The 19,543-nt window shown below is 39.7% G+C and overlaps 1 protein-coding gene across 1 annotated transcript; it reads left to right on the top strand.

Moving 5' to 3' along the window:
- Window positions 1–10,681: 10,681 nt before the first annotated feature.
- On the top strand, window positions 10,682–18,686 carry drd4-rs (dopamine receptor D4 related sequence). The gene is made up of 5 exons (XM_069671550.1): window positions 10,682–10,758; window positions 13,442–13,741; window positions 14,873–14,985; window positions 16,886–17,529; window positions 18,484–18,686. The coding sequence occupies exons 2-5, from the start codon at window positions 13,502–13,504 to the stop codon at window positions 18,684–18,686; spliced, it is 1,200 nt and encodes a 399-aa protein (XP_069527651.1). The 5' UTR covers window positions 10,682–10,758; window positions 13,442–13,501.
- Window positions 18,687–19,543: the final 857 nt, after the last annotated feature.

Here is a 19,543-nt window from a genome sequence, read left to right as displayed (position 1 = left end):
ACGAATCACCACCCACTGAACAATTAGATCTCTTGATTTAGGAGCTCTGTGAGCTGATGGTGAGAGGGAGGAGGGACAAAGAGCAATAAAACACTTCCTGTTTACCATCTGATTTTATGAAATATATTGATAAAAGATGTTCGAGGTTCACTGATATACATCTACAACATGTTCACAGCACTGAAGCCTGGTACCTGATGGACTTAAAAGATATGAAAGTAACTTTAAACCGCTTCAAACTTTATATTTATTTTATGAGCTCTATAAGTCTGTTTGATACGACTGAGAGAAAAAGACTGTTATAAATACATGTAATGTAGCACACAGGTGATATTACGGTCAGTATGTGGTGCTGATGATGGAGCAGTGATGTCACAGTCAGTATGTGGTGCTGATGATGGAGCAGTGATATCAAAGTCAGTATGTGTTGCTGATGATGGAGCAGTGATGTCACAGTATGTGGTGCCGATGATGGAGCAGTGACGTCACAGTCAGTATGTGGTGCTGATGATGGAGCAGTGATGTCACAGTCAGTATGTGGTGCTGATGATGGAGCAGTGATATCAAAGTCAGTATGTGTTGCTGATGATAGAGCAGTGATGTCACAGTCAGTATGTGGTGCTGATGATGGAGCAGTGATATCAAAGTCAGTATGTGTTGCTGATGATAGAGCAGTGATGTCACAGTCAGTATGTGGTGCTGATGATGGAGCAGTGATGTCACAGTCAGTATGTGGTGCTGATGATGGAGCAGTGATGTCACAGTCAGTATGTGGTGCTGATGATGGAGCAGTGATGTCACAGTCAGTATGTGGTGCTGATGATGGAGCAGTGATGTTACAGTCAGCATGTGGTGCTGCTGATGGAGCAGTGATGTTATAGTCAGTATGTGGTGCTGCTGCTGATTTTTTACCTGTTTGCTTCAGGTAAAATTAACACTTTAAATTCCAGCAGATCATCTATACAGTAAAGAATGATGAGGACACAGCCGCTAAGGACACTGGATCACGTTTTTATTTTTGGTCCTGACTTCCTGCCAAGTTGGTTTAAAACACAGATAGTAAAACTGATGAGATTGTAGGTATTTATCAAAGATTCCCCAATGTCATCTCTGACTGTTATCTGACTGTCATCTCTGACTGTTATCTCTGACTGTTATCTCTGATTGTTATCTAACTGTTATCTCTGACTGTTATCTAACTGTTATCTCTGACTGTTATCTCTGACTGTTATCTAACTGTTATCTCTGACTGTTATCTCTGATTGTTATCTAACTGTTATCTCTGACTGTTATCTAACTGTTATCTCTGACTGTTATCTCTGACTGTTATCTGTTATCTCTGACTGTTATCTCTGATTGTTATCTAACTGTTATCTCTGACTGTTATCTCTGACTGTTATCTAACTGTTATCTCTGACTGTTATCTAACTGTTATCTCTGATTGTTATCTAACTGTTATCTCTGACTGTTATCTGACTGTTATCTGACTGTTATCTCTGACTGTCATCTCTGACTGTTATCTCTGACTGTTATCTAACTGTTATCTCTGACTGTTATCTCTGATTGTTATCTAACTGTTATCTGACAGTTATCTGACTGTTATCTGACTGTTATCTAACTGTTATCTCTGACTGTTATCTAACTGTTATCTGACAGTTATCTGACTGTTATCTGACTGTTATCTAACTGTTAACTCTGACTGTTATCTGACTGTTATCTGACTGTTATCTCTGACTGTTATCTAACTGTTATCTGACAGTTATCTGACTGTTATCTCTGACTGTTATCTAACTGTTATCTGACAGTTATCTGACTGTTATCTGACTGTTATCTGACTGTTATCTCTGACTGTTATCTAACTGTTATCTGACAGTTATCTGACTGTTATCTGACTGTTATCTAACTGTTAACTCTGACTGTTATCTGACTGTTATCTAACTGTTATCTCTGACTGTTATCTAACTGTTATCTGACAGTTATCTGACAGTTATCTGACTGTTATCTAACTGTTAACTCTGACTGTTATCTGACTGTTATCTAACTGTTATCTCTGACTGTTATCTAACTGTTATCTTACAGTTATCTGACTGTTATCTGACTGTTATCTGACAGTTATCTGACTGTTATCTGACTGTTATCTAACTGTTAACTCTGACTGTTATCTGACTGTTATCTGACAGTTATCTGACAGTTATCTAACTATTATCTGACAGTTATCTGACTGTTATCTAACTGTTATCTCTGATTGTTATCTAACTGTTATCTCTGACTGTTATCTCTGACTGTTATCTCTGACTGTTATCTGACTGTTATCTAACTGTTATCTCTGACTGTTATCTCTGACTGGTGCTTGAGGCTTTGTCGAGCCAGCTTAACTAATGAAAGCCTGGGTATGTTGAACTTGCTCATAGTATAGGCCCCTGATATGACAGATGTGTTATTATGACATCACAAGGTGTGTACAGTAGTTTTAATACAGCTCACCACACACGCACACGCACACGCACACACACACACACACACACACACACACAAAGCAGGTTATACACAATAAGATCTGAAGCGTCACAGCTGCATCATTGATAATTATTATTTTATTTTTCAGGCAGCAGACAGTGACCTTATTTGGACGAGAGGGTGGAGACACTTTATGTGGTCTCTATCCTGTTTGACAGGTCACCATGGTGATGTCTTGTCAGTCACTGGTAGCCCCGCCCTCTCCTGCTTTATGGTCTGACTCTAAATGGGCCCTTAATTTGTGTGAAGTGAGTGTTCTCACGTTAATACAGAAGGAAGGGTCAGAGGTCACATAGTTCTCATGGAGCTGATGATGTCACAGATGATGATGTCACAGAGTCAATATTTAAGCACACTGATGTTCATCATTATTCATCCTGTACACACACACACACACACACACACACACACACACACACACACTGACCCTCAGCTGACCTTCACATAGGTGTCATCAGATCAGCTGATCATGTGACCCTGAAACTAAGCGAGAGTATAAAACAGTGTGAAGGGGCGAGGGAGCTCCACTGTCTCTCTCTCTTCTGAGGCTCCGTCCATGATAAAGATGAAGGTGATGAAGGTGATGATGGTGATGATGGTGATGAAGGTCTCTGTGTCTGCTGCTCCTCTTCCTCAGTCACTCAACTCCTTCAGGTGAGATTATACATGTTTATAATATTATAGACTAAATATAATCTATATTATACACAATATAATATTAAACGTTATTTTTATTAAACATGTTTATAATATTATACATGAAATATTAAAATGTGGTCTGTTGATTAGTTTTTATATTATGTTTCTGTTTCCTGTCTGCAGACCCGATGAAACCATCACAGAGAGTCCTCACCTGCACAGGTACACACAGGAAAACTTAACCAGGTAAGTCTTGGATAATCTCACTTCATATCATGTTAATAAAAACACGTCATTATGACATCAGAATCATTTACAGAATCATTTATTATTATTAAGATACCTGCCATAACTACAAGCAGACTGGTCCTAACGTTGACTCCTCACAGTCAGTTCAAGAAATATTGATAAAGTAAAGTGGACCGAAGATATCACACTTACATTGTTCAAGTCAAAGTTAAATAAGTTCAGTTTCATCATAGCACAAAGAATATTCATCAGTTATACAAGTTAAGTTTGCTTATTCAGTTTATTTTGTTTTTTCAGAAACATCTCGTCGAGCCACTCAATGAGCAACTCAATCAGTGACTCGTTGAGCAACTCGTCAAGTGACTCATCAGACCACTCGATGACTGACTTGCTAAACAACTCGATGAGTGACTCATCAAACAACTCATCAAACGACTTGAGTCGCAGTCCTTCCATGTACGAAAGTTTGTTTGTAAATTATAAAATCAGTTTCAGGTTTTGAATCCCACTCGTCTGTTTGTTTTTACAGGTTCGTTCTTCTAGCTGAAGACGTGTAAGAGTTTACTCCTCAACACATTCACTACACACGTACCTGTATAGATATTCACCTGTGCAGATATTCACCTGGACAGGTAGAAATATACACTGAAACATGAGCTCTGTGTGATCAGGTGCTTCTCTCTGTTTTTCAGGGAATATGCTCAGAGGTAAGACTCACTGCAGGCCTTTGACCTTTGACCTCTGAACACAGAGACCTAAAACACATGTTGATATCATTCAGTGTCTTACCTGTTCTCTCACCTGTTGTCTCAACTGTGGTCTCACCTGGTATCTCAGTAACAGGTATCACGCCACACGCTGTCTGCTGCCCACCTGCCAGACAGTGAACCTGAGCTCTGACCTGCAGCGCGGTGATGAGAAGGCAGGTGGATCCACCAGAGACCCTTTCGGCATCGGAAAGAAATAACAGGAAACAGCTGTTCTCAGCAGCTGACATGTTCACCTGCAAACTGAATCAGAGATATAATTAATACTCTCAATCTATACTCTACAATCTATACACTACAATCTATACTTTACGATCTATACTCTAGGATCTATACCCCACGATCTACACCCTACAATCTATTCTCTACGATCTATACTCTACAATCTATACTTTACGATCTATACTTTACGATCTACACCCTACAATCTATACCCTACGATCTATACACTACGATCTATACTCTACAATCTATACTTTACGATCTTTACCCAACGATCTACACCCTACGATCTACACCCTACGATCTATACACTACGATCTATACTCTACAATCTAAATTCTAAGTTCTATTCTCTACGATCTATACTCTATGATCTAAATCCTACGATCTATACTCTACGATCTATACACTACGATCTATACTCTACAATCTAAATTCTAAGTTCTATTCTCTACGATCTATACTCTATGATTTAAACCCTACGATCTATACTCTACAATCTATACTCTATTATCTAAACCCTACGATCTATACTCTACGATCTATACACTACGATCTATACTCTACAATCTAAATTCTAAGTTCTATTCTCTACGATCTATACTCTATGATTTAAACCCTACGATCTATACTCTACAATCTATACTCTATTATCTAAACCCTACGATCTATACTCTACGATCTATACACTACGATCTATACTCTACAATCTAAATTCTAAGTTCTATTCTCTACGATCTATACTCTATGATCTAAATCCTACGATCTATACTCTACGATCTATACACTACGATCTATACTCTACAATCTAAATTCTAAGTTCTATTCTCTACGATCTATACTCTATGATTTAAACCCTACGATCTATACTCTACAATCTATACTCTATTATCTAAACCCTACGATCTATACTCTACGATCTATACACTACGATCTATACTCTACAATCTAAATTCTAAGTTCTATTCTCTACGATCTATACTCTATGATCTAAATCCTACGATCTATACTCTACGATCTATACACTACGATCTATACTCTACAATCTAAATTCTAAGTTCTATTCTCTACGATCTATACTCTATGATTTAAACCCTACGATCTATACTCTACGATCTATACTCTATTATCTAAACCCTACGATCTATACTCTACGATCTATACTCTATGATCTAAATCCTACGATCTATACTCTACGATCTATACACTACGATCTATACTCTACAATCTAAATTCTAAGTTCTATTCTCTACGATCTATACTCTATTATCTAAACCCTACGATCTATTCTCTACGATCTATACTCTACGATTTAAACCCTACGATCTATACTCTACGATCTATACTCTACGGTCTATACTCTAGATGTTTAAACTGTTCTAATCAGAAACATAAAACTCTCCCTCAGTCTTTTAATGTTTATAGTGTAATGCTCGGACTGACCTACAAGTGGCAGCAGGAGAACAGTGTTTTAAATGACCTTCACTTTCACATACTGTTAACTCTGTTTATTCTGAACACTACATTACCCATGATTCTGTTAATAAACTGCACTGATTAAACTGACTCGTAATTAATGTAAGTATCAGAAATGACCTGAATTCAAAGCTTTTCTCTCTCTTGAATATGAACTATGAACTGTATATGTATAACGTGGTCATGTGACTGAACATTTAATTTTGAAGCTCCTCGGATTGAAACACAATCAGCTGATTGGATGATTGTCTCTGAAGGATCAATCAAACACCAGCGACAGAAGAGCAGCTAGGCTGTGATGATGAAGATGATGATAGCTGTAGGAAGCCAACCTCTTGTCCAATCAGCTGACTGTGAGAAAGTCGATTGGTTAGATTAAATAAAATACAAAGATCAGTAACGAAGATGTAAAACAAAGACGTCACTCTGATGACTCAGCTCAGATGTAACTCTGCAGACTTTTATTTTGAAATAATCAATAACTGATGGATAATTAATTACCGAAGAGAAATGTGTGCAGCAGCTTCATCACTTCATTTAACCATCATCATCGTCATCATTGAAACACCAGCAGATCTCTGAGTGTGAAGAGATCAATAACAGCATTGATCCTCCATCAGAGGGTTAATGAGTTCCTGATTGACTGAGACTTCCTGTCACATGTTTTACAGAAATTATCGATGAGTGGATTATCAGGAAGTGCTCACTTACACAAATTTACATTCAATAATGATACATGAAGCAGAGCTAGCAGGTGATCACAGGTAATTGATTAAGGTGACTACAAGTGATCAAAGGTGATCACAGGCGTGCATTAATTTTGCGTGTGTGTGTGTGTGTGTGTGTGTGTGCGTGTGTGTAGGTGTGTGTGTGTGCGTGTGTGCGCGTGCGCGTGTGCGTGTGCGTGCGTGTTTGTGTGTGTGTGTGTGTGTGTGTGTGTGTGAGTGAGAGAGAGAGTGGGTGTGTGTTCATCTGGTAGAAGGCTCTCTGTGGGAGTGGAGGGAGGACTGGGAGGGTAGTTAAGGTTCTTAATTCGATCTGTATTTCTTTATTGTTTATTGTTTTCTGTGTTGCTCGTGTGTCTACCAGAGAACAGAACAGAGATCATGTTTAGTGTTTGGCTGCTCTGTTTAAAAATGGCGGCTGTGATGTGTTGAATGTTTTACAGAGACAAGCTGTAATAAAATATGTGTGTTATTAATTATAGATTCTATTGTTTCAAAGAGTGTTTTATTGTTAATGAAACAGGATTCAACAAAAACAAGAAACATATTTTTTAAACTGTTTTAATGTTTTAAATTCTCAGTTTGAAGATGTAATGAATAATTTATGAAACATACGGCTAACATAAAAGAACATTTCTGCTGCTTCCTCTCACAGATGCTAATAACACACACACACTCATTAACATGTGGAAGGTTCTATCTGTCTGAGGGTTTATAATGAAGCTCAGAGAGGCTGAACCTGCAACAAAAAGATACCCACCACAGAAACCAGTGAAACCAGTGTGAATTCAACATATGAGATAATATAATGTAATGTAATGTGATATAATGTCATGTAAAAGAATCAGAATCAGAAATACTCCCAAGGGGAAATTTGTATGTTGCAGTTGTTCAATACAAACTAGAAGTATGAAGAAATATAAAAAATATAAACAACTAAAACTATGTCAAATATGTTAGTTATATACAGACTATGTAAAAACTCTAAAAGCTGAATTGTGTACACATTTAGTGTAACAACATACAGTGAATTATATACATTCAATGTACCAAGTATATACATTTAATGTATCATTTAAAGTAGGTGTCTGGGTGTTGAAATATTATAATGTAATATAATATAATTTGATGTAATAAAATATAATGGAGCTGATCCCAGCTGTCATTGGGCAAGGGGCGGGGTTACACCTGGACAGGTCACCTGTCAATCACAGGGCTGACACATAGAGACAGACGACCTTTCACACTCACATACACACCTACAGGCAATTTCTGACCTAACGAGCATGTGTTTGGACTGTGGGAGGAAGCCGGAGTACCCGGAGGGAACCCACGCATGCACGGGGAGAACATGCAGACTCCACACAGAAAGGCCCACTACATCTGAACCGGGACTCGAACCAGGAACCTTCTAGCTGTGAGGCGGCAGTTCAAACCACTGCACTGTGCAGCCCTGAGCAGTAAGATGTTTCACTGAAATTAGATGTTAGCTTGTTAGCTTGTTAACGATCTGCATTAATTATAACAGAGGATTTGGCTGCGTCCCTGTTGCTATGGTCATTGACTTTATAAACAGGCTGGTAAACGATGAACAGAGTTTCACCTGAACTACTCAGGTGTCCAGTCTATAATGACTAGTAATATATATTTATAGTAATATGTGATATACTCAGGTTGTTCCTTCCTTGCTTGTGCTGTATTAACTAGTAGTATTGTAACATTGTTAAATATATATACATATACTATATGATATATATATATGATATATTTTACATGTTCTACATCACAGCTGATTGTCAGCCAATCACAGAGCTCCAATAAAAAGACAGAGGAGGGGGGAAAACAAAGAAGACTGAGAGAGAGAGAGAGGGAAAGAGGGAGGGAGAGATAGCAAGAGAGAGAGAGAGAGAGAGAGAGAGAGAGGGGATGATGTGATGAATCTTTTTATAGACAAGAAGAAAAAAGTTTGTCACTTCATCACTGACGAGGGGGGGGGGGGGGGGGGAGGAGGAGGAACGGGAGGGATAAAGAAGCAAGAGGAGAAACAGAAGAGGAAAGAGGAGGTAACAGAAGGAGGAGAAACTGATAAACAGGAGGAGAACCAGGAGGAGCTGGGAGGAGGTCTGATTATAAATCAGTGATTTTTTTGTGATCAAAATAAGACAAAGTGAAAAAGAAGAAAAAGAAGAGGAGGAAGAAGAAAAAGAAGAGGAACAAGAAGGACTGAAGTTTAAACTGGAGAATCTGTGAGTGAATCTTTAATCTGCTGGATTTAATTTTTTCTTCTTACATTCTGTGGTTACTTTTGCTCTTTTTTATCATGTGTGTGTGTATATATATATATATATATATTATAATGATGTAGTACTGGTTGTAGTAGTATTATTCGTACTGGTTGTAGTGGTACTATATAGTAGTGGTACTGGTGGTAGCTATTGTCCTCTCTACATCATGTGACCACATGACCTCATTACCTGATGACCTCATTACCTGATGACGTCATCAATCCAGCTGTTGAACACCTGTAGGGTTGCTGTGTGACAGGAAACAGGGACAGGACCGAAATATCGACCACTTAAGACAGCTACAGGTGAGTGGCCAGGTCCAGATGATGGTGTTTATGTCATTCTTCTTCTTATTATTATTTGTATTATTATCTATTGTTTATTATTTTTATGTATTGTTTATTATTATTATTATTTTCTATGTGTATTATTATTTATTATTATTGTTGTTGGTGCTGTTATTAGTGTTGAGCTGATCACTTGCTGTCCACAGACTGTCAGCAGGTATTGATCAGTATTCATTGAAGAAGAATGTGTGTGTCAGACTGTTAGCAGCACAGATAGCATCAACACACACACACACACACACACACACACACACACACACACACACACAGTTTATCTGGAGTCTATAAATTGATGTGGTCCTGATTAGACCTTATCCTGTCTTAGGCTCAGTCTTTCTCAAACGCCTACCCACTCGCAGACGTTCACTGTGTGTGTGCGTGTGCGTGTGTGTGTGCATGTGTGCGTGTGTGTGTTTATCAAATAGACTTCAGGGAGGTACACTATGAAGCAGGATCAGGCGTCATCAAGGTAACTTCAGGGTTAACTCCAAGTTTTCAGTACTACGAAGGTGGTTCACTTCTTACCGAGGTAGATCACCATGGTAACTTATGCATAACGCCTGTCCTGGGGTCCGAAAGGAGGTTCAACAAACCCTCAGTCTAACCCCGGACTGTGGTTTGACTCCCTGAGCTGAAAGTCGCTTTTTGGTTTCAGAACAGCTGATCAGAGTTAGTTCAATCAACTCTGAGCAGGTTCAGCCGGAGTAAAAAGCCAGCATTAATGGAGCCCCGATACCACGATTCACCATGGCAACGGTACACAAAAACAGGTCCTCCTACGTCACACCAGTGGAGCCCGAAATCCTCACACGGACGTTCAGCGAATACGAGCATGTTTTTAGAAACATAAAGTAACACGGCTGCAGCTGCAAAAGAGAGAGAAGCGGCTCGAGTGAACGCGTCAGTTTGAACTGGTCTGTTTATTTAATACTTAATCACGACCGGAAGCTAAAATTTATATTAATTTAGGAGCAATGCAGCGGGAGAAAAAAACATACATGGAAGCAGTTAAAAATAAAACAGCAGAACATCATTGAAAGGTGCGGCTCAGGCAGAACAGGCTCATGGCTGAACCTCACTTCAGTCAGATTTTAAATATGAAACAGATTAAATATCATTCAGTGGCTGTTTTAATGAGCATCAGCTTTATCCCTAACATGATGCTGACTTCACATACATTATGTCCTTTCAACTAAATCCTGTTTAGGCCATTAAACTGAATTGTGTTTGTTTTTTTAAACATTGTTCCAATAACCAACGGCTGCTTTTGTATTGGTAGGAAATGAAGAGGACCAAATAAATGATCATTTAAGTGCTCTCGACAGTGGTGGTGTAAAAATCTACAAATGATGACTTTTGATTTGATCATTTTATTATATTATAATTTTGTATCTTGTATAATAATTATAATAATGTTTTTTTTCTTTTTATTCAGTAACCGCTCAAACACGCGTGAGACGGGCTGAGTGGATGAGGAAGTGAATAAGGGTTTTATATTCTAGAGGGCTGAAGAAAACCTGCTCCCGACCAGGTGAGGTTCACAGACACAGTTACCATAGTAACCAACTCAGAGTTAAAGTTACCTCTCCTGCTGAAACAGCAAACCCGAGGTTTCCCTCCCTGAGTTTGTAAAATATGCCGATCAGCTGATGGCAGACCGTTAACATCAGAACCATTAACATCAGGACCATTGACATCAGAACCGTTAACATCAGGACCGTTAACATCAGAACCATTAACATCAGGACCATTAACATCAGGACCATTAACATCTTGACCATTAACATCAGAACCGTTAACATCAGAACCATTAACATCTTGACCATTAACATCAGAACCGTTAACATCAGAACCATTAACATCAGGACCATTAACATCAGGACCATTAACATCTTGACCATTAACATCAGAACCGTTAACATCAGAACCATTAACATCTTGACCATTAACATCAGAACCGTTAACATCAGAACCATTAACATCAGGACCATTAACATCAGGACCATTGACATCAGAACCGTTAACATCAGGACCGTTAACATCAGAACCATTAACATCAGGACCATTAACATCAGGACCATTAACATCTTGACCATTAACATCAGGACCGTTAACATCAGAACCATTAACATCAGGACCATTAACATCTTGACCATTAACATCAGGACCGTTAACATCAGAACCATTAACATCAGAACCATTAACATCTTGACCATTAACATCAGGACCGTTAACATCAGAACCATCAACATCAGAACCATTAACATCTTGACCATTAACATCAGGACCGTTAACATCAGGACCATTAACATCAGGACCGTTAACATCAGAACCATTAGCATCAGGACCATTAACATCAGAACCATTAACGTCACAGCTATTATCATCAGAACCATTAACATCAGAACCATTAACATCAGGACCATTAACGCCACGGCTATTAACATCAGAACCATCAACATCAGAACCATTAACATCAGAACCATTAACGTCATGGCTATTATCATCAGGACCATTAACATCAGAACCATTAACATCAGAATCATTAACGTCACGGCTTTTATCATCAGGACCATTAAGATACGGACCATTAACATCAGGACCATCAACATCAGAACCATTAACGTCACGGCTATTATCATCAGGACCATTAACATCAGAACCATTAACATCAGAATCATTAACGTCACGGCTTTTATCATCAGGACCATTAAGATACGGACCATTAACATCAGAACCATCAACATCAGAACCATTAACATCAGAACCATTAACGTCATGGCTATTATCATCAGGACCATTAACATCAGGACCATTAACATCAGAACCATTAACATCAGAACCATTAACATCTTGACCATTAACATCAGAACCATTAACGTCACAGCTATTATCATCAGAACCATTAACATCAGAACCATTAACATCAGGACCATTAACGCCACGGCTATTAACATCAGAACCATCAACATCAGAACCATTAACATCAGAACCATTAACGTCATGGCTATTATCATCAGGACCATTAACATCAGGACCATTAACATCAGAACCATTAACGTCACGGCTTTTATCATCAGGACCATTAAGATACGGACCATTAACATCAGGACCATTAACATCAGAACCATTAACATCAGAATCATTAACGTCACGGCTTTTATCATCAGGACCATTAAGATACGGACCATTAACATCAGAACCATCAACATCAGAACCATTAACATCAGAACCATTAACGTCATGGCTATTATCATCAGGACCATTAACATCAGGACCATTAACATCAGAACCATCAACATCAGAACCATTAACGTCACGGCTATTATCATCAGGACCATTAACATCAGAACCATTAACATCAGAACCATTAACGTCACGGCTTTTATCATCAGGACCATTAAGATACGGACCATTAACATCAGAACCATTAACATCAGAACCATTAACATCAGAACCATTAACATCACGGCTATTATCATCAGGACCATTAAGATACGGACCATTTACATCAGGACCATTAACATCAGAACCATTAACATCTTGACCGTTAACATCAGGACCATTAACATCAGAACCATTAACATCAGAACCATTAACGTCACGGCTATTATCATCAGGACCATTAACATCAGGACCATTAACATCAGGACCATTAACATCAGAACCATTAACATCTTGACCATTAACATCAGGACCATTAACATCTTGACCATAAACATCAGAACCATTAACATCTTGACCATAAACATCAGAACCATTAACATCAGAACCATTAACGCCACGGCCATTAACATCTTGACCATAAACATCCGGACCATTAACATCAGAACCGTTAACATCAGAACCATTGACATCACGACCATGAACATCTTGACCATTAACATCTTGACCATTAACATCAGAACCATTAACATCAGAACCATTGACATCAGGACCATTAACGTCACGGCTATTATCATCAGGACCATTAACATCAGGACCATTAACATCTTGACCATAAACATCAGAACCATTAACATCAGGACCATTAACATCAGAACCATTAACGCCACGGCCATTAACATCTTGACCATAAACATCAGGACCATTAACGCCAGGGCCATTAACATCAGAACCATTAACATCAGAACCGTTAACATCAGGAGCACACACATGCTGTAGTGGTCACATGACTACTATTCTGTCTAATATAAATGGTTACACCCTGACAGGAAGCTGCTCTGTGTCCAGATGTTGACTGAGGTCCAGCAGCTGCATTCAGGGCCTTCATTATGGTCAATGTGACACCTGGCAGCCCTCCAGGTGAAACACACCTGAACAAGTACAATTACCTGGCCTTGGTCCTCGGCATCCCCCTAATCCTGATCATCATCCTGGGCAACATCCTGGTGTGTCTGAGCGTGCTCACTGAGCGCTCACTGAAGACTGCCACCAACTACTTCATCATAAGCCTTGCAGTTGCCGACCTGCTGCTCGCCGTGCTGGTATTGCCGCTATATGTCTACACAGAGGTGAATTAGTGACTCTACACCTGTATCTCGAGAACGCAGTTTTAACAAGGACCATGACTTAACACCTGTATAACAAGGAAACAGTTTTAACGAAGAACATGACTTTACACCCGCATAACGAGGACACAGTGTTAACAAGGACCATGAATTTACACCTGCATAATGAGGACCGAGTGTTTACAAGGACCATGAATTTACACCTGCATGATGAGGACCGAGTGTTTACGAGGACCATGACTTTACACCTGCATAATGAGGACCGAGTGTTTACGAGGACCATGACTTTACACCTGTATATCGACACCACAGTGTTTACAAGGACCATGAATTTACACCTGCACAATGAGGACCGAGTGTTTACGAGGACCGTGACTTTACACTTGCATAATGAGGACCGAGTGTTTACAAGGACCATGACTTTACACTTGCATAATGAGGACCGAGTGTTTACCAGGACAACGACTTTACACCTGTATATCAACGACACAGTGTTTACAAGGACCATGACTATACACCTGCATAATGATGACCGAGTGTTTACCAGGACCACCACTTTACACCTGTATATCGACGACACAGTGTTTACAAGGACCATGACTATACACCTGCATAATGAGGACCGAATGTTTACGAGGACCATGACTTTACACTTGCATAATGAGGACCGAGTGTTTACCAGGACCACGACTTTACACTTACATAATGAGAACTGAGTGTTTACAAGGACCATGACTTTACACTTACATAATGAGGACCGAGTGTTTACCAGGACCACGACTTTACACCTGTATATCGACGACACAGTGTTTACAAGGACCATGACTTTACACCTGCATAATGAGGACCGAGTGTTTACGAGGACCATGACTTTACACTTACATAATGAGAACTGAGTGTTTACAAGGACCATGACTTTACACCTGCATAAAGAGTACCGAGTGTTTACGAGGACCTCGCCTTTACACCTGTAAATCAACGACACAGTGTTTACAAGGACCATGACTTTACACCTGTATAATGAGGACCCAGTGTTTAGGAGTACCATGACTTTACACCTGTACTATAAGGACACTTTTGTAAAGTAAGGACATGGTGTTTCTTCATCAGTGTGTCTGTTTGTGTCGTGTTTAGTTTTTTGGAGGTGTCTGGACATTGAGCACCTACATCTGTGATGCTCTGATGACCATGGATGTGATGCTGTGCACCGCCTCCATCCTCAACCTGTGTGCTATTAGCATTGACAGGTGAGTCCACCACTATCTGTATTCAGACCTGATCTGATTCTAATGACGATTGATTCAACGAAGAGACGATGAAGTCACATTTCATTGTATGTTTGAATCAGTATTCCCCCTGCCTTACTGGAGTGGCTTCATTACACTGACCTCAACCATCTCAACATAATAGAATTAGCTGGCAGTAGAGCTCATTAAGAAGACACAACTTCATTTGTACCTGAATGAGTAATGAGACGCTTTGAATATTTCCTTGTTGTTTCTTGAACATTATTATAAGATTTTCATGAATGTTGGATAAAATAAATTATTAATTCTGTTAGATGTCTGAAGGTCAGTGTGTCCTTCAGGAGGCAGAGGAAAGACTCTGAGAATCTGTTCTTCATCTTGAATCATGTTAGCTTCTCATTAATCAGATAACACATTTTATAGATGAAAGCTGCTAACAGAGCCAACTCACAACTCTGTGAGTGTCGAGATTTAACAAAACACCTCACCCTGTTAATTTAGTGGCCTGGTTTAATGTTTACTGTCTCAAACATGAATCTATCCATAAAGTGTCACATCCACTCTAAAAAGAAAGAGTCGAGTGATCAGACAGCTGATCACTTCTCATTTAAAAGTCTTAAACTGACACATGCTGAGATATTTCACCTGTATGCTCATTTACCCAAGAAACATCTTCAGGAACAGGGTCCAACATTAGTACCCGCCACTTGCCAAATGCGGGTAAAAATCTAATTTGGCGACTAAAATAAATGAGGTCAGGAGCCAGGGGCGGGTGCTCCCATCACTACAAAACATACTTTAGGTTGTTGACATAGTTTTGTTTTGCTACGAGTCTGCACGTCGCTGGCGTGTGTCCGTGAAGACTTGTATTGCAATCCTTTAATGGACTCTTGCTGACCACCATCAGCACGCTCACGCTTCTGAGATTTAGCTCGCTCAGGGCTCTAGTGCGTCAACCAGGAAAAAAGCTCTTGAGATTAAAAATGTCTTTTTCAAGAGTGTCCTGGCCAAGACAGGCAGCAGCACATTAACATTAGTCATACAGCCACCACGGCAACCCGGTGTTGTGCTGTGTTCTTCGGGGGCTGTTGGACAGGCAACTGACGATGCATTAGCAGCCCGCACTGGCTAATGGGGACTGGCTAGCTACAGCAGCTAATAATTGAGTTTCCATGTTGTGGAGATGCATTCCCAATTCACTTAGCCTCGCCATCACTGCATATAAACTACAGTATTAACATGTACCACCTGAGACACAGCAGACAGTGTGGCTAACAGCTGAGCTAGAGTATGGTCACTATCTGAACTGAGGAGCTTGTAAATGACTATCAGAGGAGAGAGGAAGGAGAGAGCTATGAGTGCTTGATCAAAGAGTTAAAATGACGAGGATCAAAATATTCCTACAGTACCATAACTTAAAGTGGCCTTCTCATAATCCAATATGGCCTATTCCAGAAAAATGTTTAATATCAGTGTATTATTAATAAAGAATTACTGCATACACCACTTCTAAATATGGAGCTGATTTTAACTAATAATTTTCTTTAAATTCAGTGGAGTAAAAGTATAGATAAATACACAAACAAAGTACATGACCCCAAAATTACACTGGTACTATAAGTTAAGTACTGAAGTAAATGTATTAGATTCTTTCTACCACTGTTTATTATTAAAATTATATCTAATATATCTATATATAGATATAGATATCTAACTACGTACTTTTGGACTTGTTCAAGAATATTAAACTGTGAAGCAAAACAAGATAACCAGTTGATGAATATCAACAAAAATAAGGATTCACTCATTTTCACCAAATGGGCATCACATGCATCACATTAAAGGCTGGTTTATCAAGGTTTTAAGATGTGGTCTGATGTGGTCTGTGGGTTGTGTTCAGGTACATCGCGGTCGTGGTCCCTCTAAAGTACAACAGGAACCAGTTCAGCATCCGTCAGCTGGCTCTCATCACCGCCACCTGGCTGCTGTCTCTGGGCGTGGCCAGTCCGGTCATCTTTGGTCTAAACCAGGTCCCGGGTCGGGATTCGAGCGTTTGCAGACTGGAGGACGAGAGGTTTGTGGTGTACTCATCTGTGTGCTCGTTCTTCGTACCTTGCCCAGTCATGCTCTTTCTGAATTACTGGATGTTTCGGGGCCTGCGGCGCTGGAGTGGGCGGAGCCGGTCTCACGCAGCTAGGGCCACTCGTCCAGCTTTCTCTCTATGTCTGGGCTTGGCTTTGCGGCGAACTCAAGCCACGCCAGCAGAGAGTCGAGAGAAAGCCCATTATGCCGCTCCGGCCAGCCTCAGCCCCACCTCTCCATCCTCCATCTCCATGACGACGCCCATTGCGACCCCGGTGTTGGAGGAGCAGCAGGAAGGGGGGGACAGTGTGTCAGATGGAGAGGTCACAGAGAGGAGGGGGGGCAGCAGAGAGAACGGCCCAACTAAGAGGAGTGGTGCAAAGAAAGGAAAAGGAAACAACAAAAGCAGCCGAGTCAGCGGGAGGGAGAGGAAGGCCATGAAGGTGCTGCCAGTCGTCGTCGGTGAGAGTTTCATATTAATGTTAAAATATAGAATAAAATGATGTTCAAGCTGAATGGGTCTCCGTTTCTTTAGATTTTGGGAGCAAAAAATCAGGTGACATGTTTGAACAGACATAAACAGCTGACTGCCATCAACATAACTGTGTGTAAGAACAGAGCCCTGAGGTAACACACTGATGTGTCTGTGAGTGTGTTCACCGTTCAGAGTTTGTAAGACTGAATATGTGTCACAGCAGGAGGTCTGATGTTTGTTCTCACCCTCTGAGTTTCATGTTTGACTGGAACAGGAGCTGTGATCCTCTCAGTAAAAATAGAAACGCTTCTATCTGATCTCCGTGGAAACCACTTTACTTTCTCACACAGACTCAATTAAACACTGACTCGAGGACAAACTGCCTGTAGGCTTGGTCTGTGATGTGTTTAGATTTAACTTCATTTTTGATGTAGAAGAGATGAAATGTGTAAGGTTTGACTCGGTCTAAACAAGCAGAGAAGTCATAGAACAAGCAGTTAAAGCTGCAGTCGGTAAGATGGAGACGAGAGCGGACTTTGCTTCAAAATTTGAAAGATTACAACCTCCAGGCCCCTCCCCCTCTCTCTCCGCAGTGCTCAGTCCTACCTCCAAAGCCCAACCTGTATTCAATCTCGAGAAATCATTGAGGGCATGCCCTCATCTTCAATGACGTTGAGAGTACAATGAAAATACAATAAACGAAACACACACAATAAAAAACAACAACAAAACAACAGCAAGGAATTAAATAATCATAAGTAACAGGAAATTAAACGAGTAGAGACAACAGAGTTCATGGGTGGAGTAATTTGTAATCATGTTTCTAAATTGACTGAAGGTAACCATTGTATTGAGTTTTCATGTGTGTTGTAAAGTGTTCCAGGTGAATGATGATAAGTTTATCAATTTAAAGCATCCTTCTTCTGACTGTCTGTCTCCAGGTGTGTTTCTGGCCTGTTGGACACCTTTCTTTGTCGTCCACGTCACCAAGGTATTGTGTCAGTCTTGTGACATCGGCCCCACCCTGATCTCCGTGGTAACATGGCTTGGCTATGTCAACAGCGCCATCAACCCGATAATCTACACTGCATTTAATGCTGAGTTCAGGACCGTCATTCACAAGCTACTCTGCTGTCGGCCATGAAAACATAATGGTCTGAACCTGTCCGATAACTGAGTCTGAAACAAGTTTAGTCTTAGTCTGAAACAAGTTTAGTCTGAGTCTGAAACAAGTTTAGTCTGAGTCTGAAACAAGTTAAGTCTGAGTCTGAAACAAGTTAAGTCTGAGTCTGAAACAAGTTTAGTCTGAGTCTGAAACAAGTTTAGTCTTAGTCTGAAACAAGTTTAAATGGAGGCTCAGACTGTTCAGGATTTTTTAATCTCATATCGAGTTACAACATAGCTGTTAGTTCTTTAAAAACTCTCCAAACATTCTCCGTCTGCAACAGAAAGAAGTTTTCTGAGAGAATTTTTAGTTTAAATCTCAACTGGGCTGAAACACTCTCACGCACTGATACTGACTCCAATCTTTTTTCTTGTCTATGACTGTTTTACGTGTGATTCGTACTTGAAACAGAGCATTAATTGGATCTTCGTCCACATTTCAGCCTGAAGACATAAAATATGTGAAGATGTAAATCATGAGTTTTAGATGTGTCAATGTTGTTTGTAAAGGTTTTAAGAACAGTGTTGAATAATTTTATCAACAATACTGCTGAGTATTTTGTGCAGAAAGCATTAAGGATGATGATTTTTGTAAAACAAGTAGTGTCTGAGTCAGTGAGTCCGTGAATGTGATGGAATGAAGCTGACACAACAGACAGTTATTTAACTTTAACAGATAAATAACAAACATGTTCCATTAGATTCATTTTTTTTGTTTTTTAATACATTTAATTAATACTTCTGTTTCAACATCAAAAACTTTTGTAATTCACAGTAAATCTTATTCTTTGTCGGTTTGAACCACTGTTAACTTTGCATTTAATAGTCGGTTTGCAG

This window comes from Semicossyphus pulcher, unplaced genomic scaffold (genome assembly GCF_022749685.1).
Source record: "Semicossyphus pulcher isolate SPU_LCO1_2020_fin unplaced genomic scaffold, fSemPul1.0.p SCAF_20, whole genome shotgun sequence".
Taxonomy (NCBI): domain Eukaryota; kingdom Metazoa; phylum Chordata; class Actinopteri; order Labriformes; family Labridae; genus Semicossyphus; species Semicossyphus pulcher.
The sequence above is the reverse complement of the archived record's forward strand: the minus strand, read 5'-3'. Positions and strand labels throughout refer to the sequence as shown.

Coding starts and splice junctions, on each gene's coding strand:
- drd4-rs (XM_069671550.1), top strand. CDS start 13,502: ATGGTCAATGTGACACCTGGCAGCCCTCCAGGTGAAACACACCTGAAC. Junction 14,986..16,885: donor TGTGCTATTAGCATTGACAG/GTGAGTCCACCA, acceptor GGTTGTGTTCAG/GTACATCGCGGTCGTGGTCC. Junction 17,530..18,483: donor GGTGCTGCCAGTCGTCGTCG/GTGAGAGTTTCA, acceptor GTCTGTCTCCAG/GTGTGTTTCTGGCCTGTTGG.